The 22,508-nt window shown below is 46.7% G+C and overlaps 1 protein-coding gene across 1 annotated transcript in view; it reads right to left on the reverse strand.

Moving 5' to 3' along the window:
• Positions 1 to 19,735, reverse strand: part of LOC8041685 (mitogen-activated protein kinase 1) — a 31,401-nt gene extending 11,666 nt beyond the window's left edge. Inside the window, exons 1-6 of the mRNA XM_029987871.4 lie at positions 19,510 to 19,735; positions 13,983 to 14,109; positions 13,086 to 13,141; positions 12,783 to 12,972; positions 9,933 to 10,296; positions 2,734 to 2,843 (exon numbers count right to left, since the gene is read on the reverse strand). Coding sequence (XP_029843731.3) covers positions 2,734 to 2,843; positions 9,933 to 10,296; positions 12,783 to 12,972; positions 13,086 to 13,141; positions 13,983 to 14,109; positions 19,510 to 19,664 — 1,002 coding nt within the window. The 5' untranslated portion in view covers positions 19,665 to 19,735. The remainder of the gene's footprint in view (positions 1 to 2,733; positions 2,844 to 9,932; positions 10,297 to 12,782; positions 12,973 to 13,085; positions 13,142 to 13,982; positions 14,110 to 19,509) is intronic.
• Positions 19,736 to 22,508: the final 2,773 nt, after the last annotated feature.

Here is a 22,508-nt window from a genome sequence, read left to right on the forward strand (position 1 = left end):
AATTTTATCGTCTTTTAACTCTGGACGTGTTTTATGCAAAGTTTCCTATCAACAAATTGTCATGAACGAGCATCATAACGAACGTCTTGAAGGAGAGACACGCTCAGTTCGAGCCCTCCCCCTGGCAAGGCTTGAACCTGGGAAGGTGCAATGGCGGTCAGATGCTATTAGCCACTGAGCTACTAGCACAGCTGGTGTGGAAATGGTTAATGTTTTTATTTTAATGAAAGTGCCGGCGACAGTGGCTGGTTTTGGCTGAAGATAATAAATAAATCATCAAATAAATAAAAAATACAAAAAAATGAAAAAACAAATTGATACTAAAAAAAAATGGAAAAATCTTGCACATATGGCACGAAGTGCGGTTTGTGCAGGACAGATTCTGTGCTCCCTGGTCTTTGTCAGCATGATCGCGCCTGCATGTTTTACGTGCAACGATTGAACACCACTCATAACGCGATAGCGTTAAACAGCTCGTGTCACAGAAAATGGGCTGCATGGCAGAAAAGCCGGCGTCGGTGGTGTGCAGCAAAAATCCTGATTGGTTGATAGGGTCATCACGTCACAGCCACATACCCCGTGCGGGAATTTCAAACAAGCCACAACACTCGCGTGAAACGTTACGTCACGCGTCTTATTGAAGCGATTGAAAAACATGGCATGTAATTAGGGGCTCAGGAACCGGGGGGGCAGGGAGGGCGTCCGCCCCCGATGTTTTTTTCGTAGGGGTCATGCCCCCCCCCCCGACGCTGAAGGCTGACCCACAACCCTCCCATAATGTAGTCAAAGCAACATGCTACTGCGCCTTCCAAGCTTGAAGCGGAATAAGAAAGCGTTTTGTCGGGATCAGAATTGGTAGTAAAGCTGATACCCCTGTTAAGTGCTGGAGTAAACGTTTCTTGTGAGCCAGCCTTGAGGCGCGCGTATTGGTCACATCTTAATCACTGGCAGCGGGACGGGGACAGCTTAGGAAAGGCACCTTTCTACCATTCCTTGTCATCGGAAAGGATGGCGGGGAGGAGGCCTCCCTCCGGCTCTGGATAAGCCTCCCCAAACGTAAAACCTCTTGCCGCGGGAAATTGGTCTCTGGCAGAGCGCTTTGACGAACAGCAGTCCGGAGCATATGTCCATGGAGGGACTGCACACTCTCTTTGACGAGTTTTGCTTGGGATCGGCTCTTTCAAGCTCGGCCATGCCAATACCGTGCCAATTAAGCGCACTGATCCCATAATGGCCGGAGAGGGTTCAGAGCTGGCCTAGCGTGGGAGGTGCCCCTTGAAGTTTCTGCAAGACGCCTAGACGCGAAAAGCATTTCTGCCATCCGTCAATCATTTTCGTACTTTTGTTCGGTGTGACAGGAGAGGCCACGGAAACACTCTTGCGTGCTAGAGATTTTGAATATCTCTTTTTGTTACTCAGAAAAGATTTCGGCTAAACAAAGGTCGCTTCCTGCATTTCGGTTTTTCCGCGCTTACGATCGTAAAAGTTGGGGGGGGGGGGGGAATCTGCACTGCAAGGATGTGAGCCTTGACCTCCGCCCCCCCGATCAGAATTGACTTCCGGAGCCCCTGCATGTAATACAAATTAAAGGTCGCCGCACGTTTAAAATGACTTCACTCTATAAAATAATTCATTTGCCTTATAAAAATTTTAGGCAGAATCCAAACCCAAGACCCTTTGGTTGCAAGCCAGATACGCATACTGACTAGACCACGCAAGGCATGCTTGCACAGCTTGGGAAGGAGCGGGAGCTGGTATGTTCAAATGTTTCGCTATCGCGTTCCACTCTTAAAGGCAAAACTTGAGCGTCCTCCGAAATTTTTTATTTGACGTCTCACTAGTGCAAATGAGTGCTTCGTCATCGACCATTTTATACTCAGTTTCGCTCGATGACGAACCGCAGAATCGCCACGAGCCGTCGAAGCCAATCCAATGCCACATGAGTATGCCCCGCAACTTTCGGGAGGCGCGAAGTCTCACGATACCTTCCCAGCATTGGATTGGTTGAGATATGGTTCCTAGCGTCCGCTCCAGTCCACCAGTACAGAAGCATCAGCCGTAATCACCCGATTCGAATGTGCACCTTCTCTCGAGAAGAATAGACCTTAAAAGGCTGCTAGCAACTTAGAATCGAAGAGGAGACCGAAGTGAAACCAGAATCATGCGAGCAACAGCAGCAACATCCCCGTAGTCATTGCCAGCACAAGACGACGGCTTAGCCCTTACGCGTCGCAACCTCCCCCCTTCTGACCAGTTCTGCCGTGCGCTTAGTCGTCAGTCACCGAACTCATCACCTGTGCATCGAGCGCGATGGACAGTATTGAGACACATGCTGTAGTGCGCGGAGAGCAACAAAGAAGTGTCCGAGAGCAACAACGAAACGAGACACTTAGAGGTGAATAAACTGCTCACAGCAAGGTGGTAAATTCGGTCGGTTGGTGATCGTTGAACATCATGAAAAAAAGGCGCTCAAAGGGACAGGACAAAAGGACAAAACTTTTGTCCTGTCCCTTTGAGCACCATTTTTCATGATTCTTCGCTCGTTCCTCGTGCACAAAAATTGTTCTTTTTTTCTCTCGAGTATGAAAACTTGCTGCACGTTAGAACAATCACTCTTAGGTATGTAAAACTAGCTTCATGTTAGGATCGGGTAATTACGCTAGTTCCCGTTGTTATAACCGTGTTGGCTATGCTGGCCAAAAGACGAAACAGGATTCGCAGCAGGGCTTATACCTCGTCCCCGGGGTCGTAATACTGCTCCAGGTAAGGATGGGCGAGGGCTTCTTCCACATTGATTCTTCGGTGGGGATTGAACGTCAGCATCTTGTCCAAGAGGTCCAGCGCTGCGCCAGGCCATGCAGAGAAAACAAAAACAATGTGAGGGCCAGAGGCAGCTGAATCTGGAGCTGGCCTGCCAAAATAACCAAAGATCCACTTCAGCCATCCAAGCTTTCCAACCCCTAGCAAACTTGCGTTTTTAAATGCCCAGACTTTTCCAGGTTTTCCCCGACTATTTTATCAAAATGCTCCAAACGCATCGTGAAGCCATTTGGCGAAGGTGCTTTACACAGAAACAGTCTATACAGGGTAGTAGAGATAAATCCGGACTTTTTCTTCTCTTAACAATACAGTGAAGCTAACCGGCCGTATTGTGCTTCTGCGGCTATGCGATTCAAATGCGGGCCATAGCATAATAAACAATTCACGACTTGCTCAGAAATTAGCACGGAAAACTACCGAAGGGCAGCAGTACTTGAATCGCTTCACGCTGGAAAGTCGCTTAAGCAAATCACTGCGTGGCATGGCTACAAGAAGACGCAAGTTTACAGCATTGCCAGGACGTTCAGACAATCTGTCAGCCAGGAAGACGTTACAAAAAACCGAGCAAAGCACACAAAATAGTCATTCATTTTATCTTTGCCTCTGTTTTCTTGAATATGGGAAATTTTCCAGATTTATCTTGACGACCCAGTAGTGTCTTCAGATACGAGTCTTACGCTGTAGCTCAGAGAAAGGAAAGGTCAATTGTCATGACCGATATTGATTGGGGTGGACGTTTTGTTCCCTCCCTCATCCTCCTCCTCAACCTTTCCAGACGTGCCGAATTCCCTGACCATCACAGTTTTTCTGATTTTTCAGGTTGGCAGACACCCTGATAGTGCTACTATAAAGTTAGCATTTGGCAACAAGGACAATAAACAGACTTGGACACATGAGGGTCATGCCACGACAAGTCAAGAATTAAAGGAGCAATGCAACAATTTTTGTACTTTGCGCAAATACCGCTTAAAACGGATCCCCAACGTTAATGACCTATGAAACACGCGTTTGCTTTTCAACCCAAGCAATAGAAGTCCCAGAAAAAAATTAAAGAAAAACGAGCAGCGTTCAGCCCCTCAACTCGCAGCCAGAACAAGCGGCCACGTGATCTGGAGCCGATTATATGCCGCCAGTGTTAATCATAGCCACGCGCTGGGGTTGGCAAAGCGCAGGACACGCGCTGAGTTACAGACATTGTTATGGCTCGGCTGTTGTCGTCGTTGCAGCGATTGGACACGGGTCACTACCCAAATGCTTCTCGAGCTAGCAATTATCACGAGCCCAAGTCGAGTGCCCACGCAATGCTCGGGTCCAATCTATGAACCGCATTCAAATATCGTCACTTGGGTCTACTGTGATCCCCACATTATGTCATCGAATTTTGCAAAGGAGAGATTGAATGAAAATGTTCGCTTTTGTCCTTGAAATTACACCGCAACAAAGGAGTTTCTTGGCCAGTGGCGTTTCGTGTGAGTATCCTTGAGTCCCAGGTGTGCCAGTAAGCTCGTGTCAAGTGAAAAACATTCCAATTGAATATCGTTGCACAGCTCCTTTAATGGGTTTTAAAGCAAAATTAATCAGAGACGTCAGAATATTCTTGAAGACCCATAATGCCAAAAGGAAGTGCTGTTGTACAGAGTGTTGAACCGAAATTTTCATCGGTTCAGTTCTGGTTCAGGTTCACGGCTTTCAGTTCGGTTCCGGTTCAGTTCCAAGGAGCAAAAAATAATGGTTCAAACCGGTTTGAACTGCTAAATTAAGAATATATTTTCCGCATTGTTCTGGCAATAGACACTATTTACGCCGTAAAACGATTAACTATATTATTTCTTTTATCGTCCGTGCAGTTCACTTTTGTTTTCAGGTACCAAAAATATAAAATTCAGTTATTTAATTTCGATGCAACAGTAGGAGAAAATCTACATTAACATACATAACGTCGTGTTCATATGACTCAACATCCCTTTGTTTACCAGTAACATATATTTTACCCGAATCAAAATGTGTAACTGCAACAGTAAAGAGTACAGCTTGTTGGTACATACCTGCAAATAGATCATCTTGAAATTTAGAACTATACCGTCTTTTCCTGTCCTTTCTTCGTGTTTAAGTGAAATTCTAAAGTTCAAGCTGATCTATTTACACGGTATCCAAATGTTGTCGCGAAATGTGGTAGGTCGCATAAAATACCCGTGATTGGTACAACTTTGTACCGCAGTATTAGAAGTTGAATCGTGATTGTGTTCTTGAACTAAGGAATTAATTACAGCACATAAAATCATTAAATGGGCACCTCGTGGCCATATATATAATGAAATATGGTTTACGAAATATGTTTCACAATGTATATATAAGGATGACACAAGTGAGCTAAAAGCAATGACATTTCCAAAATGCAGGGTGTCTACCGAATTTTTTTTTTTTTTTTAATTTCCTGACTTTTCCGACTATTTTAGTTGAATTCCCTGACCCACAACTACCGACACCAAAACACAATATACGATAGATACACTATTCACAACGTAAAATATTTTATTTAAGTTAGATAAAGCAAACTTTGGAAGATGTTTAGAATACATCATTGACCCGGGTTTACTGTTTCAGGGAGTTTGGTCCCAGTACCTGACCAGTACATCCATTTGTTCTCTTTGAGTTACTTTGTTTAGTGACTCATCAAAAGCAACCACCAGATATGCCACGCTAGAGAGGCTTGCTAGCAACTTCTCAATCTTGAAAGTATAGGGCGATACCATGACATATGGCATATCCCACTTTGTCTTTTCCAAGCTGCATTTTTCTGGCGGTCTCACACATATGGAACATCAATGGAGACAGCAAGGCAGACGCTGCTGCTGAACGGAAAGATACACGAGTAGTTATAGTGTTCAAGCACCACATGACCCCCGCCTTTGTGACTTCCTTCTTCAATAAAAAGCCACCACCCACATCTTCACAGAGGGACTAAGAGCTTCCGTGGCGGTGGTTAGACGCATTGCCGGAGCCCTACAAGCACTATTACTACCTCCGGACAAAAAACACCCGTTGCTGTCGCGGAAGGCAAGTCCGCATTTGTCGCAGTTTTGAAAAATATGATGGGGCTCTGGGAAACGCTTTGCAGATATTTCATAGCAGCTTGATGTTTCTTACTCTCAACATGAGTAGTAATCGCCCTATTCCCCATGTTGCTCAAGGAGAACTTGCAGCACGTTGTGCGGTGAGCACTATTCGGATCATTTGGAATGGGCCGAATCCAACTTGCATTCGTGGATATGTCTGGGTTTGTCCAGTTGAGGTTGAAGGAGCACTTTCTCGACAGCGACATAGTCACTTTCACTTATCTCCACTTCCGGAAAATAAGACAATAAAAAGCCCAACCCAAAGCCACAAGCGCACGTGGCAGAGCCCGTGGAGTGCAGGCGTCGAGGTTGCGTTTATGGGGAAGCGCGAAAACATCATATCTGACAAACGAATGGATCGCTAGGCACGCGCCTCTCAGAGGGTAGATGAATGAACGACGGCTGTTCTCTTTCGAGCGAGTGGGGACTCGCACCACCTAGTATCTGCTAGAGTAACTGTTTCTCCTCATATTAGAGCAACACCATCTGACTAGAGTCACGAACTAAACAAAATGGCCACTGCTACTCTGCTTCACTAGTAACTGCGAGTAACTCTTTAGCCGCCATACTTTAGCGTTGCTACTGTAAAGTGTAGCTTATTTATTGGCTTTAGAGTGTACTAAAAAGACGACGAGCCGCCAGTTTCGCACATGCTCTCGTGTGAAGCACATTGCGTGGAAGATTGGGCGGGTCGTGACGCCAAACTTGACTGCGCTCGTGGCTATGCCTGCCCATGCCTGCCGCTTCTTACGTGAGCGGGCGAGCATGGGATAACTTCCCCGACTCGGCAATCTTTTTGAAAATTTCCCTGACAATTCCCCCGACTTTTTCAGGTGTCCTAAATTCCCTGACAATTCCCGGTCGGTAGACACCCTGAAATGTAACAAACGTTTTAGGACAATCCCTTTCAGTCAATATTTTATAGAAACACCGAACGGCAATCACAATGCTTGTTTTTTGTAACCAAACATTGTTTACACTCAGCACTGCGATGCATGCGACTAATCATGCAGAAAGGAGTAATCTGAATTGTTCACTCTAACCTATGCGCACCTTAAAACTCTGATCGAATATGGCCCAAGATAGTGCTTGCCCAAGTGAACATTTTCTTATACAGGATAAGCTGGCATAGTCTGCCTGATGAGGTTTAATCTTGACAAGATGCCGGTCAATTTAATTTGAAAATAAGCATCACCCTTGCTAATTGACGATTTTAACGCGACAGCGTTAAGGAGCTCATGTCGCAGAAAAGCCGATGTCGTTGGCGTGACTGGAAAATCCTGATTGGTCGATAAGGTCATGATGTCACAGCTACACGCCCTCGCGCAAGAATTTCAAACAACCCACAATGCTCACGTGAAACGTGACATCATGCATGGAATGAAAGTATTAAAACATGACATGTAATGCGAATTATAGGTCGCCATATGTCTCAAATGATTTCACTTTATAAAGAACTCCTTTGCCTTAAAGAAGAAAAAGATAAGAATTTTAGGGGGGATTCGAACCCATGACCCTTCGGTTGCGTTTCAGACGCTCCTGACTAGGCCATGCGAGGCACGCTTACGCGATAAATGAGAAGGCGATGCAAACAAGGCCCGTTAACGCTATCGCATTCCACTTTTAAAGGCGAAGCTTAAGCGTCCTCCAAGATTCTTTTTTGTTAAGTAAAACGAAGCAGTGTTTCACATTCTACTCAACATGGCAGCTACTTAATTGGACACTTTCAGACGATTTGCATGCGTAATCGTCATAGTTCCGCCGTGCGCCCCTATTGCAAGCGGAGGCGTAACCTGAAGCAAGGCACTATTCATGGCTTTTTAAAGCCTGCTTAGACATTAAGGCGAGTCTTCTCGATTTTTCGGGATGCTCTATTATTTGGACATTTTTTCGGACCCTGCGAAGTCCGAACAATCAGTTGGCGACTGTATCTGGGATTTGCTCCCCTAGAACCAATGTCTGGGACCACCTCTGATCTGGTCAGTACCACTTCACGCCTGGCATGGACTTACTTTCTTCTCAGTGGCCTGAAAAGTGTCCCGCCTTTATGCTTTCATGCCTAAGGGGTACACGTGTGATGCACGAATGTTCCTCGAGTTTGTCATATGCGACCGTGGCACGCGTAGAAAGGGAAAGGCAAGTGACCTATTTGGCCGGAAAGCGCAGAAAAATCAAACCATTGTTCAGTGCTCAGGTCTTGTCTCGTCCTCAGGAAGGACAACCAACGACAGACAAAAGTGAAGCTCTGAGTCTACTCTATGACCCAACGGCCTCACTAATTTTTCTTTTTTTTTTTTTCTTTTGCATCTCTGAATTATTTACAGAAAGCCCCTGCCCATAGTAGCGAGACAAAAATGCACGTATTTAGCCAGCTTGTTCCTGAACAACTTGCCCGTAGTCCAGACTGAAAGTTTCTGCATCAACGAGGCAGGTGTGCGAGGATGGATCGGTTGCTGAAAGTTTTGTCCATATAGAGGAGTGTCCGTGTTATTGAGGCACGACTGTAGCACAGCAGAAGGAGCACGGAGACTTCGAGAACCACTATAATCTAACCTATATGCTGACTGCTCGCTCCTGTGGAGTGTTTCAGTTGTAGACTAAGGGCACCTGATAACATCTATTTGCTTCGCTGATACCCAATACCCGATTAGCTCGGTTCGTATAATGCTTTGCTAGTCTTGGAAAGGTCTTGGAACCGAAGTCAGGTGCAAGCAGGTTTTTTCAGTCTCGCATCGCTTGGCTAGAGGGTGCCAGCTGCATTCAATCATGGGCAAAAGGATGATTTATTCTTTCCAAATCGGGTTTGAAACGGCAGGGGTAATTGTGGCGATGGAGTAGATTTCACGCAATGTTTTGCAAACTGCGCTTGAGGCCAGAACATTTTACAGGTAGAAAATTGGCACCAGAATCAAAACAACCAAAAGATCTTGTTGTCTTAAGCTGACAGTGAGCGTAAGGAGCACTATTAAGCGGTGTTCTCATCGGGAAGAAATCTGCGGAAAGATGCGTGCGACGTCCGGGGCGAACGTAGCTCTCTTCTTGGTGCCGATGGTAGGCAGGTCCACATTAGCAGTCAAATTTGGTGGTTTCTACTCCTGGTACCAAATCTTTTAACGACATAATACTGTTAAAAACAAACTGATTCTCTGCCGAACAGGGATTAATAGCACAGTCCGCGCCTTCACGCCTTCATGGAGTCGACGTCACCGTGCCATGTTGTGAAAATGCTATGTTTTTGTCGCATGATGCACGCTGCGAGAATTCAAACCCTAACTGCCTAAAAATAAGTCAAATTTGTAATTTTGCATGCCAAAACAACTAATGGCAACTGGCATGCCTTGGCAGAAGACTGGGAATTCATTCAGACCACCCAGGGTTCCTTTGACGCGCAACTAAACTCTCGGTTACATGGCGCGGCGCATTCTCCGCAGTAAGCCTCCGCTATATTGCGGGCACCTTGGCTGGGATTCAAACCCGCCGGCACACGACGAGGCACCGAGGCGGCGAAGAAATACCCGCGATTTCTTCCTCGTACACACGCCACTTTAAAGAGACACTCAACCTAGGGGAAAAAAATTCTCAAATCGTATAATAAATGTTTGTTGAAAAAAAAAAAAAATCATTTTGAGGCCAATAATTATGCCACCATACGAATTTTTTGATTTGTGTGCAAAGCCAAAACTATACTTCTGTGGGATGATGATAGCGTTTGTACCCAATTTGTGCGTGCTCAGAGTTCGCTGAACCTCAAAACGCATACCAGTTGGTTACAAACACCATCATCATCCCACAAGGGTACAATTTCGGTTTTACCCACAAATCGAAACATTTGTATTGCAACAAAAATATTAGGCCAAAAAAAGAAAAACATTTTTTTACGATTAACATTTTTTTTTTAGCATTTGCACGTCCTTACCAGGTAAAGAAAAAAAATCATTTTTTCCTAGGTTTAGTGTTTCTAAGGACTGGGAAGAATGGTTTGATGTCCCCGCCTACCCTTGGGGTCTGCATCCGGGTACAGCTTGGTCCAGGGAATCTTGGCCTTGTGGGGCAGGGACTGCAGGTAGGAGCGGGCCTTCTCGTTGATGATGCAGTTGAGGTCGTCCTGAGACGGGGAGCCTAGGATGCCCAGGATGTGGTTCAGCTGGTCCAGGTAGTGCTTGCCCGGAAAGATGGGCCGGTTGGACACCATCTCCGCCAGGATACAGCCCACAGACCAGATGTCAATAGACTTGGTGTAACCCTTGCTGTTCAGCATGATCTCCGGCGCCCGGTACCACCGCGTCGCCACATACTCCGTCAGGAAGCCCGTGTGGTCGTGCTCGGGGTCCGCCACCCGCGCCAGGCCAAAGTCGCAGATCTGGAACCGAAGCGCGGCGTCGGCCAACACGATTCGCCGTTCGGCATGCTTGTCGGCAAACGCTGCAATCCCGTCGACCGCAGAGCGATGGAAAGACGCCCAAGACTCGCCGCACCCTGCGCTTCTTAATGCATAGACGTTTGCAAGTACGGCCTCTGGGCACCACCATCTTGACGCTAGCATGGTATGTGGGTCGTCCGACAGTCGAGCATTGCTGAGGCGTACCCACGGTTTCCAGACTGGCGCCCAAACGAGACGTTTTCCATCCACGATGGCCAGACTAGCTCCTGAGGTGCGGCTGCTTGCAAACATCTTTAGTGCCACCGATCGGTTTTTAACGCCGCTTGGCGACATTGTTCGCTACGACCTGACACACAGGCCCCTTGGACTCTCACACATATTAGAATTTTTTTTGTGCAACTTTTATCAAACTTGTGTATTTCTACATTTTTTCTTTCGCTCCTCCCCCTCTTTTGTTGCGTTGTATAATCTCCAATATTATAGTTTCATATAAATATTACGTAAACTACTGCTTGGGCAGCCACGTCGGCTTGCAGCATCCTGGAAATAAATTTTCAAAAGGTGCACACGCAAGCAAATTTTATGAATGTCGCATAGTTTCAGGGACAAAAATCTGTACATATTAACTTGTCCTCCAATCGCGAGGGGAATAACCGCTACCCTTGTCAAGACAATCAGTACTTGCCCAATTTTACAAATCGTTGGTCAAGTTCAGAGATGAACTATTATTGCGTTTTATTGGGTGACGGTGATAATATAAAGATATTATGGACCCACTTATAAGATAACAAGAGAACCCAAAATTTCAATTGTTTTAACTGATTATCATTGTATATGGACTAGAATCTGATCGTTTCTAGACTAGAAACCCCAGAAACTAATCATTATAAGCAATACTGTGTTATATGTGGTATCGTTATAAGTGGATTGCACTGTATGTCTCTCCATATTCAAAAGTGTAATCATTGGTGGCCTTGTGCCACCAATGACTAACAGACTTGAGGCAGTGTGGCCTTAAAGGGGCCCTGCAAGGACTTTTTTACTGGTTTATAATTTGCACCGAACCTGAGCGCATTGAACGTAGTAACTTAGTGAAACTTTTCTTTTCTCAAAATTCGCTTTATTTTAAAAGTTATAGACAATAGAACAAGCAAAAAATAACCTCCCTCATGACGTCCTTGGTTGCTTGAGTGGCTGTGACCTAGAGGAGGGGTAGTGAGCTCATTAAGCGCTCACGGCTGCCGCACTCCGTGTCGACGGTCCAAGAGAGCGCCCCTAAAGCATGTTCTGGATAGGCTGTATGCAGCGGGCAGCCAAAGCGGCTTTCATTGCATTTGCTGCGCGATTAAACACTAATTCGGCATGACACTTCATTGGCCACAAACGACAGCAAACACGGGGTAAAGATCAGGTCAGAATGGGAGTCACTCCGCACTGCCATACCGCAAAACGGCCAAACCGCAAGACAAAGCTTCTCGCCGAAGGCCTTCCGAACGCTCGGAGCCGGTCGGATCCTCCTGTTTATACGACTGCAGCGCCGCCGCGTACATCCAGGACCTTTCCGTGTTGGCGCCTGATCCCACTACTCCTTTCTAGTATGTGCCGCCTTTTTCACCGCTTGGTGGCGGGTATGTCGACGGGTCAGTTCTTGTTTCCATACTTTATAAACTGCATTCGTTTCTTTTCTGATCTAGAATACTGAACAAAAACTACTTTCATGAACAATTGAAACGGTTTGCGCCACTTATAATTTGTATTTCAACTAAAAAGAAGCTTTTAGCGGCTCTGACCAGTAGTAAGCCCAGGACCAAATAGGTCACATTTTGTGCGCTTTCGGTACTGCGGGTCGCCCTCGTCGGTGGAGGAGGTTTCCGCATCGTCCGGTTAAGATATGATGCACCGACATTTAGTTACTCTCTCCGTGCCGGCTGGCTTGCCCGAACCCCAAGAGACGTGGAAACCGCAAAAAAAGTAGCCGCTTAAATATGATTGCAGGGCCCCTTTAACCAGGCAGTAGAATCTCTTTACAGCAATGGAAGTGGTGGAACCAGAGTATCATGTTCCTGAGTGATGAAATGTTCAAAAACTGTCCAAGAGGGATGTGGAAAGAAGCAGCTCTTGCAGAGCACAGACTTTTGGGCAGAACTTTTTTTCTCAGCATTGGAGAATGCAGATCTTACAGTGAAGTCCAACAAGCTTGAAGCTTCTTTGACCTTTGAATGTTGTGTGCATACCAGCTGTGTGTGTGTAATCGCACCCTTTATAATGCAAACATGTTTCAATGCACCCGCCCCAAAGTTTCGACGAGCAGACTAAGTGAATGACGACACGCGTGTGTGCACGAGCCACTTGCGCACCGCCACCATGTCTCCCGCAAAAACGGCAGTCACTTCCCGCACTACTTAGGACAAAAAATGGCAGACCATCGCGAAACTGTCAAAGCTAACACAGTTACTCGAGGTTACCTTGAGGTCACAAGTGGTGTTGAGGAGCAGGTTGCTAGGCTTGAGATCCCTGTGCAGCACATTGGCCGAATGAATGTATTTGAGGCCCCTCAGGATCTGGTAGAGGAAGTAGCAGATGTGGTCGTTGCTCAGCTTCTGAGTCTTGAGCAGCTTGTACAGGTCAGTCTCCATCAGGCACTGCACAATGTAGCTGCCACAAAGAGACGTCAAGGATCCAACACACAAACGGTTCTGAGCCGCCCACAAAAAAAAAAACCCGAATAAAATGGCGAGTGGAGACAGGGCAGAGCACTCATAGGATACACATCTTTCATCTGGTCGATTGTGGGTGCCCTGATGATGTCTCTGATGTCTATAATCTGCAAAACAAGCAGAGAACAGATGGGCATTTCACTTAGAGTAAGGTCTAAAATTGCATAGGTGGACACTGGACAATAAGCAGGAAGAGAGTACAGCTTGTAAAGTGAAATACCACTCGAACAAACTTCAGTTGAACAAATTATATTCAGATTAACAAATGTTTTGTAAAATTCCCCACCAAAACCCTGCTGTATCCAATGCAATGAATTGAATGAACATTTTTCTTGACGTCCCGTGAAGTTTCTAATATTTCAGTGTTAGATGCTAAAAAAGAAAAAGCATTTTTTTCTCAAACATTTTATTCACTGGGAAGAGGTGTGAAGAGGATATTCTAAACCATGTATAACTTTTCCATCTTGAGGAACTCCTATATGCCTCGACTCGACCCAAAGAACCCCTCCTAGTTTTGTTATTAATGCAATGAAGCAGTACAGAAACCTATAGGCTTTGTAAACATAATTTTCATACTAGGGAGTAGTTTGCTCATGATTATGCATCAGTGGGTGGCTGAGATCTTCAGAAATAATGCTTAAACAAAAAAAACTCTCGACATAGGGACGGTCGGAAGTCTGGGAGCTCTCCCTGATGACACTCTGGGAACTTCCTAAAATCCCAGTTTGAGAGCCCATGATCTAAACCCCAACTGCCTCCCCCAACAATTCGGCTCAAATTACCAGATTTTTAGACCAGACACATGTGAAAAGAAACGAGTAGGGACACACCTCAACGTTAATATGCATGCAGCAGATATGTATATAACAAACTGGCACCTCTCAACACCAATATGCATACACTGAAACAAGTGCAGTGAGAACTGTGGAGGAAAAGTGAAGGACTCACATTTTCGTGCTTAAACCGTGTGAGGATCTTGATCTCCCTCAGTGTCCTCTGGCAGTAGGTCTGGTGCTCGAACGGGGAGATCTTCTTGATGGCCACTTTTTCCTTGGTCACATTGTCGAAGGCCGACCTGGCCAGAGAAGAACGGGCCAAGACGGTCACCGACACGAATAACACCTCCAAAAGTGTGATAGTTCCATTTTTTACCAGAAAAATGCACCCTCTAGGAAACTGAACACTAGTTGATGATGCTATAGACCAAGCAAGTCTAGCCTCGCATGATGCTGAGTGGGTAAATGAAACTATGCAAACAATTATTAAGGCAAAAGCCTTATATGTCTCATCGTTCAGTCGACCTTCAAAGTCCTTGAGCGAAAACACGTCGACGACACGAAAGCTACCAAAACCGACGGAGACACAAAATGTACGAAAATCGGTGACAAGAAAGGTACCAAAACCCACGGTTCACCACTGGACCACGAGATGGCGTTACTTGTGCCAGACTCGGCGGAGGCGCTATATTTCTCCAAAAAGACTTTTTGCGCTTGTTCCTCGGCTGGTGTCAAACCAGCAACCTTTCGCTCAGTAGTAAGATGCCATGGGCAGAGGGGTACTGTCACATCCGTAAATCATGTGTCTGTCTTTAATGCATCGACGCTTGGGCTTCTGCCTTTTCAAGTCGTCTTAGGAATAACATAGAAGACCCTGTGTTTTTTTTATTATTTTTATAACCTCCTGATGCTAATATGTAATGCTTGTTTGCAGTACACTAGCTCCATAGAGAGAATACGCTGCGAATTCGCCCGGCAGTGTTCAGTTTGTGTGGCATCGCAACAGTCACTGGTAACACCATGCATCAAGTGGATATGCCACTCCTGCTCCCCACATATTCACTCCATGAAGTCAAGACATAATGCAAAATACAGTTAGAAATAACGAAAATACATTTAATACATGCATGTTCTAGTAGTTTGTGGTCTTCTAACAGTGCTTATACACCATTAAAAAGCCTACTACTGTGCATATAAATAAACAACCGATCAATAAAGCAATTTTGTGTGTTATTTGTCTGAAGCACAATGGAGATTTCATTTCATTCTCTGGCTGGCTCATGCCTCAAAAGCCACCAAGCAATACACAGCAAGCGACAATCTTTCTCTTCCATCAGACTTTTCAAGCTGAATTTCGAAAAGCACCTTCTCTAGCCATCAAATTTCTGGTAGTAGTATGGTGAAACTACAGCTATGGATAGAAAGGAAGTGATGAAAGACAGTCTGCTTTCAGAATTCACTCACTTGTCCAACCATATCCGGCACTTGGCAACTAGCACGAAATTCTATAGTGCTCAATGAACACTGCACATGTGTACATCCCCAGCATCAGAATGTCCACAGAAACAAAAGTGCTGAACTCTGAGCGGGCCGAGGCCAAAGTTCAGGAGCTTGCCTTTGAAGACACCATTTGGAGAGGTATCCTCTATAAAGAGAACTTCGGGGACAACAACTCGACGTGGCTCCTGGTGATTCCTGCTAGTCTTCGAGAAGAGATCTTCCAAGCCTGCCACGACGACCCGACATCTGGTCACCTTGGCTACAGCAGGACTCTTGCACGGATCCGAGAAAAATACTACTGGCCCAAGTTCCCAAAAACTGTCCACCTCTACATCCATTCGTGCCACGAATGCCAACAACGCAAGAAACCACCGACGAAGCTGGCAGGTCTCCTGCAACCAATCGCACCCCCGACTGCACCATTCCAGCAGATTGGAATGGATCTTCTCGGACCTTTCCCGCCGTCGACGCAAAGAAACCGTTGGATAATCGTGGCAACTGATTATCTCACTAGGTACGCCGAGACAAAAGCACTTCTGTCGGGGACCGCCGTGGAAGTAGCAAGCAGAGTTCTACAGTGAAGTCTATAGTCCTCCGACACGGCGCTCCCCAAGTCCTGATTACGGACAGAGGCTCCTCGTTCATGGCGCAACTGACACAAGAGATACTCCGCCTGAGCCACACCAACCACCGCCGGACCACGACATACCACCGGCAGACCAACGGGCTGACGGAGCGACTAAACAAGGCCATCGCCGACATGATCTCGATGTATGTGGACGTGGAACACAGTACGTGGGATGAAGTGTTGCCCTACGCCACGTTTGCCTACAACACGGCGATTCAAGAAACTACTGGCATTACACACGAGCTGGTGCACGGCAGAAAGGTGACGACTATGCTCGACGCCATGCTGCCCCATGACCCGACGGACGACGGCACCGATGACGCCCAGCTGGTCACCCAACGGGCAGAAGCCTCCGTTGCCGCGACGTGGACTCCCAGCCCGGAGACAGAGTGTGGGTGTGGACGCCCATTCGCCGCCGCGGCCTCAGCGAGAAACTGTTAAAACACTACTTTGGACCCTACAAGGTCATTCGCCGCCTTGAGGACTTGAAGTATGAGGTGCTCCCCGACGGAACCCGACTATCAGGTTGTCGCCAGCCACGACCCGAAGTTGTCCACGTAGTTCGACTCAAGCCGTTCTACGCGCGTTAGGATTGAGACACCGTATGTTTATTTCGTTTCACCGCAAATTTTTTAGCCATTTCTGTTTTCCTTTTGCGTTGCATCGGGACGATGCACTTTTATAAGGGGGATAATGCCGCCGGCAGGGCCGAGAAAGAAACGCTCGGTCACGGACTACTGGAAGATTCACTTTCATTCTCGCACCAGACGTAACTTTCCCCCTGCTTTCTTGTTCTCAAAAGTGTCAGTTCATCCTCGCCCCAAGCGCCCGAGCGACGCTCGAACTTTCTTTGCCGAACTTTCGAGATAGTGACGCAAGGTAGATATGCAGCTGCCCGCGACCTTGGCTAGTCAGTGTCGCTCGCGCTCTGTTTCGCCGCGAATCGCCGCCTGCTTTTCTGCTGCCTCGACGTTCTTTCCTTACTTATTTTAATTGGCACAAGTTCGCCTATTAAACCTTTATTTTTCAGTTCACTGTTCATCTTCTTGTCACCATCGTTCGTGACAATATCTGAGTCAGAGTTTTGGCATTGCAGACACCTGGACTGGTTGGAAGGACAGACTTAGAAATAAAAACAGCACTAAACCAGACAGGTAATTCAGTCGCAGGTCAGCGCCCTGTCTGTCCACTTCACTACTTGCCCGGCCCATCATCTCTTACATTCTACTAGTAAGTATAGGGCAAATGGGACTATAAGAAATGGATGATCCACAACTACCAGCAACACATAACCTCATTTCTGTGCCTCAGTTTCACATATTAATTGGTCACGACAAAGCACTCCCAGATCTACCATTTTCTAGATTCCCAGTTTGAGAGTTTTTTTCGGTACGAAGATGTGTTGGCATGGCACGAGCAAGCTTAAATATTCCTTGCAGCAACAAAGCTAGATCTTCTTGGCTCCATTAAGCTAGGATAGCTTATCTTTTTCCCCCAAGTTAGTACTAAGAAGCTTTTGCCCTCCCCTTCCTGATGGCACCCCTACATTTCCTCACATTTCCTACCAAAGAACCTTCGAACCAAGCCTAAAACAGGGGGGCACCAAATCTTGAGAAAGCTGTGGATCAATCAATGACAACCATAAATGTTTTGGAAAGGTGCCTTCAATGTCATTAAAAAGACTGCAAAGCATCACGACTAGGGATCAGGTTCAGTGTTTTCTGAGTTTATTTGTCATAAAATTTGGAGGGTGATTATCCAGGTTCTCCGAAATATGGAGTTTAATTTTACCGCATGCCAATTTTTTCAAAATTCAATATAAAAATTAATTTTATCCAAACCAAACCTCACGAAAAAAAAAAAAAAGAAAAGTATTTATTAAAACCAGCGTTTGGGTGCTAAAAAAAAAAAAAAAAAGAAATAGCTGAACCAGAGGAACAGCTAGCTATCTGAGACTCAGTCGCGCAAATTTCGCGATAAAGCACCGGTGCACGCAAACCGACCCTATCACCTGCCCTCTTTATATATATATATATATATATATATTTTTTTATATATCTTTACGAGGCTTGACCCAGCTGCCAGAGGAAGCCGCCTTGCCTTTGCCCGTGCAATGTCTCAGTCATTTGTATGAACGTGAGGAACACAGTGAGGCTCTTGCGTTCCGCGGCAGTCAGCAGCGAGCGATGGCCGGCCACGCACCCGGCTTTTCCGATGAACTGCAGCGAACGCTACAAGCCATCCCAGTCAATCCAGCACTGTGAAGGTGTCACGTGACAACGCGACCCGCGCCCCTCTCACAGGTCACGTGACACTCACGCGGCATCAGATTGGCTACCATGGCTCGTACCGGCCTACGTAGTCCATCGTCAAACCACAAGCAGGTGCAAAACCAACGTGCAAACGCGCCAGGACATCAACGACCTTGCTTCCAAGCGAAGAAAAAACTTTTTTTTTTTTTTTTTTTTTTTTTTGACGAGGAACTGTTACATAAAATACAAGCATGTAGGGTAGACCGGAGTTCGTTTTCTTTTTTTCCCCCTTTTACCGTGTACAAACCAAGGAGGTTTGTGTGCTGACTGTTTGTACAAACAGCCAGCGCACAAAAAAAGAAAGAAAACGCACCGTGAAAAAAGAAACGTCTGATCGAATTGTGAACTTCGCGACACAAACGAACTGTCGAAGCGACAAAAGCACGCCCGAAGGGGCACTATACGGGAAAACCTGCGAGGCAATGTAACAGTTGTGGTCGTTTTTTGTTGTTTTTTCACGCTGATTTATCCGGCACAAAAGGGGGAAAAAAAAAAAGTACGAACCCTTGTTTGCGAGATCGCGCCTTTCTCTACAGATACTCGCCGATAACGTCCACGGTCGCGAAAAAATAAATAAATAAACAAGTAAAATCAACTCGAAAAATGTATAAAAGCCGTGCGTACTAGCGTGGTTTCGACTCCCGAAACATCCGAAGGCTCTTTGACATTTACCTAGACACTTGCCGCACTGTCCACCGCCACAGCACAAACCGCAGCACGTTTTCGTGTACTTTTTTTTTTTTTTTTTACCATCTTCGCATGTGAACAGGGCGTGCATACCGTCGCCGTCGGCTCGACGTTGACCATGAAATACTTCCTCAACGCGCTCCACAAAACGGAACGAGCTGCTTCTCGTCTTTATATTTTCTTTTAATCATGAACAGCGCATGATTCTTGCAACACCGCCGGACCGAACCCAGCCGGAGAAGCTGCTACAGCGACGCGCTCCTCGCCAGTGTGCATCGGCGGGCAGGCCAAGACTGCCTGACCGCGGGCGTGCATCGCTGGTTGCCTCCACGAAACGCGAGGGAAAGTGCCCGAGGTGGTACGCAGCGCAAGAGAACCACTCGGCGGATAGGCGTAGGCCTAGCCCCCGCTGAATGACAACTGTTGCACGGCGCTGCCAAAACCCGTGCGCATTCATACATGCACAGAGACACCACACCGCGCAAGCCGCGGTAGGCTACAGCCTCCGAACGGGGGTAAAAAAGAAAAAAAATGGCGAGGAAAAGAGAGACCGGTCGGGGACCGCTACTCACACGACCATGCCGTATGCACCTTCTCCGATGTAAGCTAAATTCGTGTACCGCGGTGCAACCTCGAACAGTTGGCCCCTGACTGTTTCCGTTGCTTTCGATTCAACCTCTTTGGTCGCCATTTTCGTTACCAATGCTCTCGCGAGCTCCTCCAGCATGCCTCGCGCGGAAGCCTCGCATAAAAACTGACGTCACACGCCGGATGTGACGTATATCTGGGTCACATTCTAATTGGTCGAGAATTTTTACAAACGCAGCCAATCGCTGGTCGGGCCTCGGCCGGAAATGAGACACAGGAACCTGCACAGACTGCATGAATATCCGACTCTCGTAACTCTACCCACTCTGCACGAGCCACTGGACAACGGCTATGGTGCCTGGAGCGCGTCTCCGACTGGTGTGTTTAGCCAGTGACACTATGGTGCCTGGATCGCGTCTTCAACTGGTGTGTTTAGCGTCCTATCCCGCCCATACATCAAAAGTGGTCCCAATGTGGCAAAAATGACGCGAGTGTCATGCTGTTGCCTGTCGCGATCCTGGCGGTTGGCCGTAGAAATGCCGGCGAAAAGCACGAGCGAACGCGAGTGTCGCTGTCGTCACGGCGTCCCAACTTCCGGCTGCTTCAACTTCCGTCTTCCGTGGACTGTCACAGTGGAGCGATCTCTATGCAGTGGAGAGCATTGGGACGCCGCCAGGGTCGCGGCCGGCGACAGCATGACACTTGTATGACGTCATCAGGCGGAAATCGAGGGATCACTTTTTTGGCCGCGGTAAACACACCAGTCGGAGACGCGTTCTAGGCACCATAGTACTGAGAAGCGAAAGGGAGAGGGAGAGGGCGGTAGAGCAGCCACCTAGGACGAACAAACCTGCCATGTAGTGAAGCCAACCATCTCTTCCGTAGGAGGTTCAATGATGTCGCCCCTGCAGTACCGACAGCAAGAAATCTAAATGTTTTTGACTGACAGTTCGGGACCAGCTCGCCGTTTTCTAACGGAATATTATTTCTTATTTTCCTACCTTTTCACCCACACACGACCCGGCGCCAACTATTTCTATGCGCGCGATTCCGGGTGACCGCCAAAGCTCCGTCTGCAAGGCGGTCAAGCGCTTCTTGCAGACGGTCAAGCCGGTCAAGCGCCCAAGCGTTTTCTCCGCGTTCGCGCCGCAAAAGCGAAGCTTGGCCGTGCTTGTTTCGTATTTTGTCTCAGCGAAACTCGTTTGAATCAGGGCGGTCACATCCAGAACAGTGTTCCACATGTTGTTAAAAAAACATATATATGATATACCTTCAATAATAATGGAAATACAACATGCTAAAAAAAAAAAAAAAAAAAAAAACGAACGTTTGCCAGGCGGCGCTACCTAACCTTATGGGCTTACGTGCGTGTTGTGAGGTGAAGCATCGGGCCTGGACACCTCATGGAGAAGCTGACAGGCATAGAGTGCCATGATGGAACTTAACCCGAGACTGGAGTAGAAACAGAAACTTAAAAGTAGAAGGGACAGAGACAAGTGAAGAAGAGAACGTCTCAAACGCAGCTAAAAGATTTATTTAGTCCCACATCCTTATATACTCACAACCACAAGGTCACCCAAACACTCAATTCGCCCCTTTCAAAGGCACAACACACCAGAAAAAAAATAAAAAATAAAAAAAAAAATAAAAGAAAGATCCAAAGACAACAATGCAAAGGACGCCCCCTCAAGCAATACTACGAACCATCCACTTGTCCGAAAAGAAAAACTTTTCATTTTTCCCTTCCTTCTCTTTTCTCTCTGTGTGTCACTGACACTACACCCACGAACATAGTGTGATTATAATGCAATTAAATGCAAAGGTGCAAGCGAGCTGGACAAGAATGACGAAAATAAACCCTGGAGAAGGGGAACAAGAGGGACAAAGGACAAACACAAATCTCCAAACACAGCTAGGTGACTGGTGCGCGACCGAAAAAATCCGCCTGGTCCGGGTATCGAACCCGGGACCTCTCCATTACAGGTGGAGCGCTCTACCAATTGAGCTAACCAGGGGTTAGACATCAGTAGAGCAAACGGGTTTTATCAGCCGCCACCAGTCTAACACCAACAAGGGTGAAGCTTGCAATTTAAGGTTATGATTATAATGCAATTAAATGCAAAGGCGCAAGCGAGCTGGACCTTTGCATTTAATTGCACCTTTGTATTTAATTGCATTATAATCATAACCTTAAATTGCAAGCTTCACCCTTGTTGGTGTTAGACTGGTGGCGGCTGATAAAACCCGTTTGCTCTACTGATGTCTAACCCCTGGTTAGCTCAATTGGTAGAGCGCTCCACCTGTAATGGAGAGGTCCCGGGTTCGATACCCGGACCAGGCGGATTTTTTCGGTCGCGCACCAGTCACCTAGCTGTGTTTGGAGATTTGTTTGTCCTTTGTCCCTCTTGTTCCCCTTCTCCAGGGTTTATTTTCGTCAGGCATAGTGTAACGTTTAGCGTCTTGTCCCGCCCATACATCAAAACCATCAAAAGTGGTTCCAAATTGGCAACAAATGACGTCACAGAAGCCATAGTCAACGTTACAAGCTTGCTCCAGTAACGTTGGCCATAGTGTCCTGCTGTCGGATGTCGTGATCCTGACGGTTGGTCGTAGGAATGCTGGCAAAAAGCACGAGCCATAGAGCCACGAGCGAACGCGAGTGCCTGGCCGTGTTCCAAAATTTACTCGATCTTACTCCAGGGTAAAAGTTTTGTACTTCGGCGTTCCAAAACCTACCCGCGTCCAGCTTTGCTTAATCTGTGTTGTCACATCACACGACCTGCAAGATTTGGAACCGTCAAGAAATAAGATTTGCCTAGAAAATAATTTCGTTTTTGACGATATTATAAGGTTGACACTGGCTCGGAGAAATCATGTTCCCACAATCTTTACCCAGGTAATATGTTCCCAGACGTCGGCTGAAAAATCATCCTTCAACCATCTTTTTGTCCAGGTAATGTCATATTCCAAAAATACTGAGTTC

The sequence above is a fragment of the Ixodes scapularis genome, unplaced genomic scaffold, assembly GCF_016920785.2.
Source record: "Ixodes scapularis isolate PalLabHiFi unplaced genomic scaffold, ASM1692078v2 PGA_scaffold1__304_contigs__length_218370807, whole genome shotgun sequence".
NCBI lineage: Eukaryota > Metazoa > Arthropoda > Arachnida > Ixodida > Ixodidae > Ixodes > Ixodes scapularis.